The sequence below is a fragment of the Grampus griseus genome, assembly GCF_964374135.1.
Source record: "Grampus griseus genome assembly, chromosome: 16".
Taxonomy (NCBI): domain Eukaryota; kingdom Metazoa; phylum Chordata; class Mammalia; order Artiodactyla; family Delphinidae; genus Grampus; species Grampus griseus.
This window is the reverse complement of record NC_139010.1, coordinates 41352093-41363662: the sequence shown is the minus strand read 5'-3', so window position 1 is coordinate 41363662 and position 11570 is coordinate 41352093. Positions and strand designations below refer to the sequence as shown.

The 11570-nt window shown below is 43.1% G+C and overlaps 1 protein-coding gene across 4 annotated transcripts in view; it reads left to right on the top strand.

The window, feature by feature from the left end:
• Positions 1–11083: 11083 nt before the first annotated feature.
• ALOX5 (arachidonate 5-lipoxygenase) overlaps positions 11084–11570 on the top strand; it is a gene marked incomplete at its 5' end in the record, with an annotated part of 54085 nt that continues 53598 nt past the window's right edge. For all 4 annotated transcript variants that reach the window (XM_082673553.1, XM_082673552.1, XM_082673554.1 and 1 more), the window contains one exon: positions 11084–11233. In XM_082673553.1, the coding sequence (XP_082529679.1) occupies positions 11084–11233 (150 nt within the window). The remainder of the gene's footprint in view (positions 11234–11570) is intronic.

The following is an 11570-nucleotide window of genomic DNA, read 5'->3' as shown; positions in this document are numbered from 1 at the left end:
TTAAAATAAATTAGAAAAGATTTAGATAAATTGAATTATATCCCAGTTCCTTGTTTAGAGGACTTAATATTGTTAAGATAACAATATTCCCCAAGTTGATCTACAGCTTCAGTGCAATCCCTATCAAAATCCCAGCTTGCTTTTATTTTTTGCAGAAATTGACAAGTTGATCTTATAATTTATATGAAAATGCAATAACACAAAATAGCCAAAACATTCTTGAAAAATAAAGAACAAGGGCAGATTCACACTTCCCAATTCAAAACTTACTATAAAGTTACAGTAATCAAGACAGTGTGGCACTGACAAAAGATACACATATTGGTCAATGGAATAAAATTGAAAGTCCAGAAATAAACCCTTACATTTATGGTGAATTCACTTTTTACCAAGATGCCAAGACAATTCAATGGAGAAAGAATCTTCTTTTTAACAAATGGATTCAGGACAACTGGATATTCATATGCAAAAGAATGGATTTGTATCCCCATATCACACCATACATAAAAATTAGCAGAATGGATCATAGGTCTAAATGAAGACTCAAATGACAAATTTCTTAGAAGAAAACATAGGAGTAAAATTTTGTGACTTTAGCATAGGCAACAGTCTTTTAGATATGTTACTAAAATCACAAGCAACAAAAGAAAAACAAATATATATATATATATATTGGGCTTGCTCAAAATTAAAAACTTTGGTGCTTCAAACATAACCATAAAAAAGTGAAAAGACAACCCACCAAAGCAACAAAATATCCAGCCCCTTATCAGGAAGTATGAAGACATACAACTCAATAATGAAAAGTGAAATACTTTCTGGAGGACTTCCGGGAAGATGGCGGAAGAGTAAGACGCGGGATCACCTTCCTCCCCACAGATACACCAGAAATACATCTACACGTGGAACAACTCCTACAGAACACCTACTGAACGCTGGCAGAAGACCTCAGACCTTCCAAAAGGCAAGAAACCCCCCACGTACCTGGTTAGGGCAAAAGAAAAAAATAAACAGAGACAAAAGGATAGGGACGGGTCCTGCACCAGCGGGAGGGAGCTGTGAAGGAGGAAAAATGTCCACACACTAGGAAGCCCCTTCGTGGGCGGAGACTGCGGGTGGCGGAGTGGGGGAGCTCCGGAGCCGCGGAGGAGAGCACAGCAACAGGGGTGCGGAGGGCAAAGCGGAGAGATTCCAGCACAGAGGATCAGGGCCGACCGGCACTCACCAGCCGAGAGGCTTGTCTGCTCACCCGCCGGGGCGGGCGGGGCTGGGAGCTGAGGCTCCGGCTTCAGTCAGAGCGCCGGGAGAGGACTGGGGTTGGCGGCGTGAACACAGCCTGCAGGGCGTTAGTGCACCGCGGCTGGCCGGGAGGGAGTCCGGGGAGAAGTCTGGACCTGCCGAGGAGGCGAGAGACTTTTTCTTCCCTCTTTATTTCCTGGTGCGCGAGGAGAGGGGATTAAGAACGCTGCTTAAAGGAGCTCCAGAGACGGGCGCGAGCCGCGGCTAAAAGTGCGGACCCCAGAGACAGACATGAGACGCTAAGGCCGCTGCTGCCGCCACCAAGAAGCCTGTGTGCGCGCACAGGTCACTATCCACACCCCGCTTCCGGGAAGCCTGTGCAGCCCGCCACTGCCAGAGTCCCGGGATCCAGGGACAACCCCCCCGGGAGAACGCACGGCGCGCCTCAGGCTGACGCAACGTCACGCCGGCCTCTGCCGCCGCAGGCCCGCCCCGTACTCCACGCCCCTCCCTTCCCCCCGGCCTGAGTGAGCCAGAGCCCCCGAATCAGCGGCTCCTTTAACCCCGTCCTGTCTGAGCAAAGAACAGACGCCCTCCAGCGACCTACATGCACAGGCGGGGCCAAATCCAAAGCTGAGCCCCTGGGAGCTGTGAGAACAAAGAAGAGAAAGGGAAATCTCTCCCAGCAGCCTCAGAAGCAGCGGATTAAAGCTCCACAATCAACTTGATGAACCCTGCATCTGTGGAATACCTGAATAGACAACGAATCATCCCAAATTAAGGAGCCGTGTGGATGAAAGGCTCTTGGTGCTGCAGCCAGCAGTTAGTGCTGTGCCTCTGAGGTGGGAGAGCCAACTTCAGGACACTGGTCCACAAGAGGCCTCCCAGCTGCACATAATATCAAACGGCGAAAATCTCCCAGAGATCTCCATCTCAACGCCAGCACTCAGCTTCACTCAACGACCGGCAAGCTACAGTGCTGGACATCCTATGCCAAACAACTAGCAAGACAGGAACACGACCCCACCCATTAGCAGAGAGGCTGCCCAAAATCATAATAAGTCTACAGACACCCCAAAACACACCACCAGACGTGGACCTGCCCACCAGAAAGACAAGATCCAGCCTCATCCACCAGAACACAGGCACTAGTACCCTCCACCAGGAAGCCTGCACAACCCACTGAACCAACCTTAGCCACTGGGGACAGACACAAAAAACAACAGGAACTACGAACCTTCAGCCTGCAAAAAGGAGACCCCAAACACAGTAAGATAAGCAAAATGAAAAGACAGAAAAACACACAGCAGATGAAGGAGCAAGATAAAAACCCACCAGACCTAACAAATGAGGAGGAAATAGGCAGTCTACCTGAAAAAGAATTCAGAATAATGATAGTAAAGATGATCCAAAATCTTGGAAATAGAATAGAGAAAATGCAAGAAACATTTAACAAGGACCTAGAAGAACTAAAGATGAAACAAACAATGATGAACAACACAATAAATGAAATGAAAAATACTCTAGATGGGATCAATAGCAGAATAACTGAGGCAGAAGAGCGGATAAGTGGCCTGGAAGATAAAATAGTGGAAATAACTACTGCAGAGCAGAATAAAGAAAAAAGAATGAAAAGAACTGAGGACAGTTTCAGAGACCTCTGGGACAACATTAAATGCACCAACATTCGAATTATAGGGGTTCCAGAAGAAGAAGAGAAAAAGAAAGGGACTGAGAAAATATTTGAAGAGATTATAGTTGAAAACTTCCCTAATATGGGAAAGGAAATGGTTAATCAAGTCCAGGAAGCACAGAGAGTCCCATACAGGATAAATCCAAGGAGAAATACGCCAAGACACATATTAATCAAACTGTCAAAAATTAAATACAAAGAAAGCATATTAAAAACAGCAAGGGAAAAACAACAAATAACACACAAGGGAATCCCCATAAGGTTAACAGCTGATCTTTAGCAGAAACTCTGCAAGCCAGAAGGGAGTGGCAGGACATATTGAAAGTGATGAAGGAGAAAAACCTGCAACCAAGATTACTCTACCCAGCAAGGATCTCATTCAGATTTGATGGAGAAATTAAAACCTTTACAGACAAGCAAAAGCTGACAGAGTTCAGCACCACCAAACCAGCTCTACAACAACTGCTAAAGGAACTTCTCTAGGCAAGAAACACAAAAGAAGGAAAAGACCTACAATAACGAACCCAAAACAATTAAGAAAATGGGAATGGGAACACACATATCGATAATTACCTTAAATGTAAATGGACTAAATGCTCCCACCAAAAGACATAGATTGGCTGAATGGATACAAAAACAAGACGCATATATTTGCTATCTACAAGAGACCCACTTCAGACCTAGAGACATACAGACTGAAAGTAAGGGGATGGAAAAAGGTATTTCATGCAAATGGAAACCAAAAGAAAGCTGGAGTAGCAATTCTCATATCAGACAAAATAGACTTTAAAATAAAGACTATTACAAGAGACAAAGAAGGACACTACATAATGATCAAGGGATCAATCTAAGAAGAAGATATAACAATTATAAATACTTATGCACCCAACATAGGAGCACCTCAATACATAAGGCAAATACTAACAGCCATAAAAGGGGAAATCGACAGTAACACATTCATAGTAGGGGACTTTAATACCCCACTTTCACCAATGGACAGATCATCCAAAATGAAAATAAACAAGGAAACACAAGCTTTAAATGATACATTAAACAAGATGGACTTAATTGATATTTATAGGACATTCCATCCAAAAACAACAGAATACACATTTTTCTCAAGTGCTCATGGAACATTCTCCAGGATAGATCATATCTTGGGTCACAAATCAAGCCTTGGTAAATTTAAGAAAATTGAAATTGTATCAAGTATCTTTTCCGACCACAACGCTATGAGACTAGATATCAATTACAGGAAAAGATCTGTAAAAAATACAAACACATGGAGGCTAAACAATGCACTACTTAATAACAAAGTGATCACTGAAGAAATCAAAGAGGAAATCAAAAAATACCTAGAAACAAATGACAATGGAGACACGATGACTCAAAATCTATGGGATGCAGCAAAGCAGTTCTAGGAGGGAAGTTTATAGCAATACAATCCTACCTTAAGAAACAGGAAACATCTCGAATAAACAACCTAACCTTGCACCTAAAGCAATTAGAGAAAGAAGAACAAAAAAACCCCGAAGGTAGCAGAAGGAAAGAAATCATAAAAATCAGATCAGAAATAAATGAGAAAGAAATGAAGGAAACAATAGCAAAGATCAATAAAACTAAAAGCTGGTTCTTTGAAAGGATAAACAAAATTGATAAACCATTAGCCAGACTCATCAAGAAAAAAAGGGAGAAGACTCAAATCAATAGAATTAGAAATGAAAAAGGAGAAGTAACAACTGATACTGCAGAAATACAAAAGATCATGAGAGATTACTACAAGCAACTCTATGCCAATAAAATGGACAACCTGGAAGAAATGGACAAATTCTTAGAAAGGCACAACCTGCCAAGACTGAATCAGGAAGAAATAGAAAATATGAACAGACCAATCACAAGCACTGAAATTGAAACTGTGATTAAAAATCTTCCAACAAGTGAAAGCCCAGGACCAGATGGCTTCACAGGCGAATTCTATCAAACATTTAGAGAAGAGCTATCACCTATCCTTCTCAAACTCTTGCAAAATATAGCAGAGGGAGGAACACTCCCAAACTCATTCTACGAGGCCACCATCACCCTGATACCAAAACCAGACAAGGATGTCACAAAGAAAGAAAACTACAGGCCAATATCACTGATGAACATAGATGCAAAAATCCTCAACAAAATACTAGCAAACAGAATCCAACAGCACATTAAACGGATCATACACCATGATCAAGTGGGGTTTATTCCAGGAATGCAAGGATTCTTCATTATATGCAAATCAATCAACGTGATACACCACATTAACAAATTGAAGGAGAAAAACCATATGATCTTCTTGATAGATGCAGAGAAAGCTTTTGACAAAATTCAATACCCATTTATGATAAAAACCCTGCAGAAAGTAGGCATAGAGGGAACTTTCCTCAACATAATAAAGGCCATATATGACAAACCCACAGCCAACATCGTCCTCAATGGTGAAAAACTGAAAGCATTTCCACTAAGATCAGGAACAAGACAAGGCTGCCTACTCTCACCACTCTTATTCAACATAGTTTTGGAAGTTTTAGCCACAGCAATCAGAGAAGAAAAGGAAATAAAAGGAATCCAAATTGGAAAAGAAGAAGTAAAGCTGTCACTCTTTGCAGATGACATGATACTATACATAGAGAATCCTAAAGATGCTACCAGAAAACTACTAGAGCTAATCACTGAATTTGGTAAAGTAGCAGGATACAAAATTAATGCACAGAAATCTCTGGCATTCCTATACACTAATGATGAAAAATCTGAAAGTGAAATCAAGAAAACACTCCCATTTACCATTGCAACAAAAAGAATAAAATATCTAGGAATAAACCTACCTAAGGAGACAAAAGACCTGTATGCAGAAAATTGTAAGACACTGATGAAAGAAATGAAAGATGATACAAATAGATGGAGAGATATATCATGTTCTTGGATTGGAAGAATCAACATTGTGAAAATGACTATACTACCCAAAGCAATCTACAGATTCAATGCAATCCCTATCAAACTACCACTGGCATTTTTCACAGAAGTAGAACAAAAAATTTCACAATTTGTATGGTAACACAAAAGACCCCGAATAGCAAAAGCAATCTTGAGAACGAAATACGGAGCTGGAGGAATCAGGCTTCCTGACTTCAGACTATACTACAAAGCTACAGTAATCAAGACAGTATGGTACTGGCACAAAAACAGACATATAGATCAATGGAACAGGACGGAAAGCCCAGAGATAAACCCACGCACATATGGTCACCTTATCTTTGATAAAGGAGGCAGGAATGTACAGTGGAGAAAGGACAGCCTCTTCAATATGTGGTGCTGGGAAAACTGGACAGGTACATGTAAAAGTATGAGATTAGATCACTCCCTAACACCATACACAAAAATAAGCTCAAAATGGATTAAAGACCTAAATGTAAGGCCAGAAACTATCAAACTCTTAGAGGAAAACATAGGCAGGACACTCTATGACATAAATCACAGCAAGGTCCTTTTTGACCCAGCTCCTAGAGAAATGGAAATAAAAACAAAAATAAACAAATGGGACCTAATGAAACTTAAAAGCTTTTGCGCAGCAAAGGAAACCATAAACAAGACCAAAAGACAACCCTCAGAATGGGAGAAAATATTTGCAAATGAAGCAATTGACAAAGGATTAATCTCCAAAATTTATAAGCAGCTCATGCAGCTTAATAACAAAAAAACAAACAACCCAATCCAAAAATGGGCAGAAGACCTAAATAGACATTTCTCCAAAGAAGATATACAGACTGCCAACAAACACATGAAAGAATGCTCAACATCACTAATCATTAGAGAAATGCAAATCAAAACTACAATGAGATATCATCTCACACCAGTCAGAATGGCCATCATCAAAAAATCTAGAAACAATAAATTCTGGAGAGGGTGTGGAGAAAAGGGAACCCTCTTACACTGTTGGTGGGAATGTAAATTGATACAGCCACTGTGGAGAACAGTATGGAGGTTCCTTAAAAAACTACAAATAGAACTACCATATGACCCAGCAATCCCACTACTGGGCATATACCCTGAGAAAACCATAATTCAAAAAGAGTCATGTACCAAAATGTTCATTGCAGCTCTATTTACGGTAGCCCAGAGATGGATACAACCTAAGTGTCCATCATCGGATGAATGGATAAAGAAGATGTGGCACATATATACAATGGAATATTACTCAGCCATAAAAAGAAACGAAATTGAGCTATTTGTAATGAGGTGGATAGACCTAGAGTCTGTCATACAGAGTGAAGTAAGTCTGAAAGAGAGAGACAAATACCTTATGCTAACACATATATATGGAATTTAAGAAAATAAAATGTCATGAAAAACCTAGGGGTGAAACAGGAATAAAGACACAGACTTACTAGAGAATGGACTTGAGGCTATGGGGAGGGGGAAGGGTAAACTGTGACAAAGCGAGAGAGAGGCATGGACATATATACACTACCAAACGTAAGGTAGAAAGCTAGTGGGAAGCAGCCGCATAGCACAGGGAGATCAGCTCGGTGCTTTGTGACCGCCTGGAGGGGTGGGATAGGGAGGGTGGGAGGGAGGGAGACGCAAGCGGGAAGAGATATGGGAACATATGTATATATATAACTGATTCATTTTGTTGTGAAGCTGAAACTAACATACCATTGTAAAGCAGTTATACTCCAATAAAGATGTAAAAAGTAAATAAATAAATAAAAAATAATGAAAAGATAAATAAGCTAAAATTTTTAATGAGTCAAAGATCTGAATATACAGTTCTCAAAAGAAGATATTTTATTGGCCAATAGCATGAGATAAGATACTCAACATCATTAGAAAAGTGCAAATCAAAACTACAATGAGATACCCCTTCACAAAGAGTATAATGTGTTGGCGAGGATATGGATAAAATGGAATCATATATTGCTGATAAAAATGTAAAATGGTACAGCCACTTTGGAAAACAATATGACATTTCCTCAAAATGCTAAAAACATAGAGTTACCATATGATCCAGCAATTCTCCTCCTAGTTATCTCCCCGAAAGAACTGAAAACATATGTATACACAAAAGTTTATACATGAATATTCATAACATCATTATTCATTATAGCCCCAACTCAAACTTCCATCATCTGATGAATGGATAAGCACAATGTGGTGTATCCATAAAATTGATTATTATTCAGCAACAAAAAGGAATAAAGTACTGATACTTGCTGCAATGTGGATGAATCTGGGGGGGAAAATGATACTAAGTGAAAGAAGTCAGTCACAAAATGGCACATATTGTATGATTCCACTCATATGAAATGTCCAGAATAGGCAAATCTATAAAGCAGAAAATAGGTGTGTTTACCCTGACTGGAAAGATGAGGAGGGCAATGGGAAGTGACTACTAATGGAATGATGAAAATATTCTGAAATTGATTGTGGTGATGTTCTCAGAGCTCTCTGAATATTGCTAAACACCACTGACTTGTATGCTTTAAATGAGTGAATTGTATGGCATGCTAATTACATCTCAATAAAGCTGTAACAAAGAAGGAGGGAAGGAAGGAAGGGAGACGGGGAGGGAGGAATGGAGGAAAGAAAGAATGAAAAGCATGCAATGATGGACTTTAAGGCAGTAGATGATCCCACCTATGTTAAAGAGAAATAATTCTAGCTAGAGAATTGGGGAACTGGTGGGGAGATGGGAGTTAGACTAGAGGTAAAGAGATTAGGTAGGAAGCAGTCACTACAGTCCATACAGGAGGTGTTGAAAGCCTGAACCAGGGCAGAGCAGTGAGGACAAGTTGGAGATATTTTGGAAACTATCCCAAGGTGGCAAAGTTTCTATGAAACAAACATTCCGTGTTCTGCATGAGAGTAAATGGCATGAGTATAAATTAACTCAGTGCTTGGGGAAGTAGCTTAATAACGTTAAAAAGGTCTTAAAATGTTCATACGCTTTGGCCCATTTCTAAGTCCCTATATTAAGAAAAAATTTTTTAATGTTTTAAGCACAAAATATGTACTATAGCATTATTTATGAGGGAAAGCAACCTAAATGCCCAAGAATAGTGGACTAATTAAGGAAATGGTGGTATATCCATACAATTAAATATTACACAGTCAATGAAATACTTAAAACGTGAAATTATATAGGAAAATATGCTATAATATTAAAGAAAATGGAAATAAAACAGGAAATTGCACTTACAATGTGCTCTTAATGTAAAAATGTCTAATGTAGTTAGTAAATGTTTACTAATTGTTTTTTCTGCATATTGTTATGAGCTTTATTTGTGTATCAAACTTTATTTTCTAAAAAAGATAGTTCATTACTTTCATCAAAAAATATGTTGTATTTCCTTTTTTTAGCAAGACAATAGCCCTATTATTCTTAGATTTGATGGACAATTCCATAGCTATCCTTCACACCTTCTCCAGGGTTTCCTGGAACATATATTTTGCGTGGCAGGGATTGGATCCCACTTTTGTGATCTTCATCCACCCTATCTCAGCTGTAGCCCGAGTCTTTCATGTCCTACAGTTTGATTCCCAGAGAATCCCTCTGGTGTTTGTCCTTTGATAAATAAAGCCAGTCCCACTGAAATCTGCCCTCATCTCCCACCTGTAGAGAATGGCAAGTACTCACTCTCTCTCTGTCCAGAGTGGTGGTCCTGTCAGGCAGAGGAGAAAGCGGGACTTGCCACCAGATGGAGCCCAGGCTCCCAGAAATGGGGAGACTGCCTTGAGCCTGTCTCTTTGCCCGTCCCCAAAAGTGAGTGTGCAGAACAGGTGACTTCATGTACCCACCACCTCACGTGGAATGAACTTATTTTTAAATTCAGTTCAACTCATTACTGAATGTGTACCACAGTCAGACCCAGTTCTGAAGCTGGGTACAGAGGACGTGTAGGGGAATACAGAAGACTTCTGAGATCAGGTCACAGCAGTTGGAAAGCTTACCACCCGCACGAAGCTTCCTTCTAGTGTCCAAAGCCTTTTACTACCATGCCTTCCAAGCCTCGCCCATCATCAGTTAGAAAGCCGATAAAAAATTTATAAATAAATTAAAATATTAATTAATTAAAAGTAAATGATAGCCAACCAATTACTCTGCCAGGCAGCGGGTTTTCCAAGTACCACCTCTAACTCATGGAACATCCTTGCTGTGGAGTCCACATCTTCTTCCCTAGGACTTCCAGCCGTGGTTCTATTCCCAGAAGACATCTCCAAAGAAGTCTACCCCCTTTCCCATCACACGCCCAGCCTCCCTGCCCCCGAGTTCTGCAACCCCTCGCCTCCGAGCGCATCAACCTCCTCCAGACAACCCCTTAGGTGTCCAGATTCGGGTTTTCTTATCCTGGCCTCCCTCTCTCTGGCTGCCCTCCTCCCACTACACACTGACAATCTCCAGGCCTAAGTGTGGCTGGCACCTGACTCACCTCAGTGCCCACCTGCACCCGGCGCAGAGTGACGTTCAGCCAAGCCTGTGGAAGAAGCCAATGCCCACGGAAGTCTCTGCGCTCCACAGTACCAGCTCAGGTGTCACCCCTCCAAAAGCTTTCCTGACTCCCCAGGTGGGCTCCTCTTCCCTCTGTAGACTCCCAGAGCACCCCTGCTCTCAGTAATCACAGCATGGCTAAGTGCCCCAGTCGCGCGGCCTCCCTCTAACCCTGGGGACTTGGTGAGAGCAGGAACTGTGTCTGGTTTTCCAGGCATCCCTGGAGTCCAACCCTAATGCCTCACAAGGGCCTGGCAGTGAGGGAAGCCGAGGCAGGAGGGAAGGGTGAAGAGAAACTGAGTGAGAGAATGAATAGAGGGAGGGAGGAGGGGATAGCAGCTGAGGTGGCCCCAGTCCCCTGACTGCCAAAACAGAGGCCAAGTGGAGGAGGTGAGGTGCAGGAACGGGCGCGCTTACCGAGTCCGAGGCGGGTCCGGCGAGGTCAGAGCTCCGGGAGGGCGGGGCCGGGGGCAGGGCGGGCAGGAGGCGGAGGGGGGCGGCAGGGGCCCCGGACGCTCAGAGGCAGGAAGCTACCGCGCGGGGTGGGCGCGGGGCGGAGACCAGCGTACCGGCGCGCGAAGGCTCTCAGTGCTCGCTGCGCCCGCGCCCCGCGGTCCTCGCTGCGCGCCACCATGCCCTCCTACACCGTCACCGTGGCCACCGGCAGCCAGTGGTTCGCGGGCACCGACGACTACATCTACCTCAGCCTCGTGGGCTCCGCGGGCTGCAGCGAGAAGCACTTGCTGGACAAGCCTTTCTACAACGACTTTGAGCGCGGCGCGGTGAGGACGCCCGGCCCTGACGGGCTGGGGTGGCCGGGACAGGGTGCGGACATCGGGGCGGCTGGGACTCAAGTTCGGGGGCGAGGGGCTCTGAGAGGCCACTTAACTGGGCAAGCGCTGTGACCACCATTACTTGTGCCCCACTTCCTAGGACTCCACAGGTGGCACCTCGGCTGTGGGGAGAACGCGCAGGGCTGGGGGTCCAGAGGCCTGAGTTCCATCCGGGCCTAACCACTAGCTCACTCTGCCCCCTCTCTGGGCCTCAGTTTCCCCAAATGTAAAGTACAAGGGTTGGCTTCAGGCTGGTCTAGGAGTTCGAGCCGGTGGCCCAGAGTGG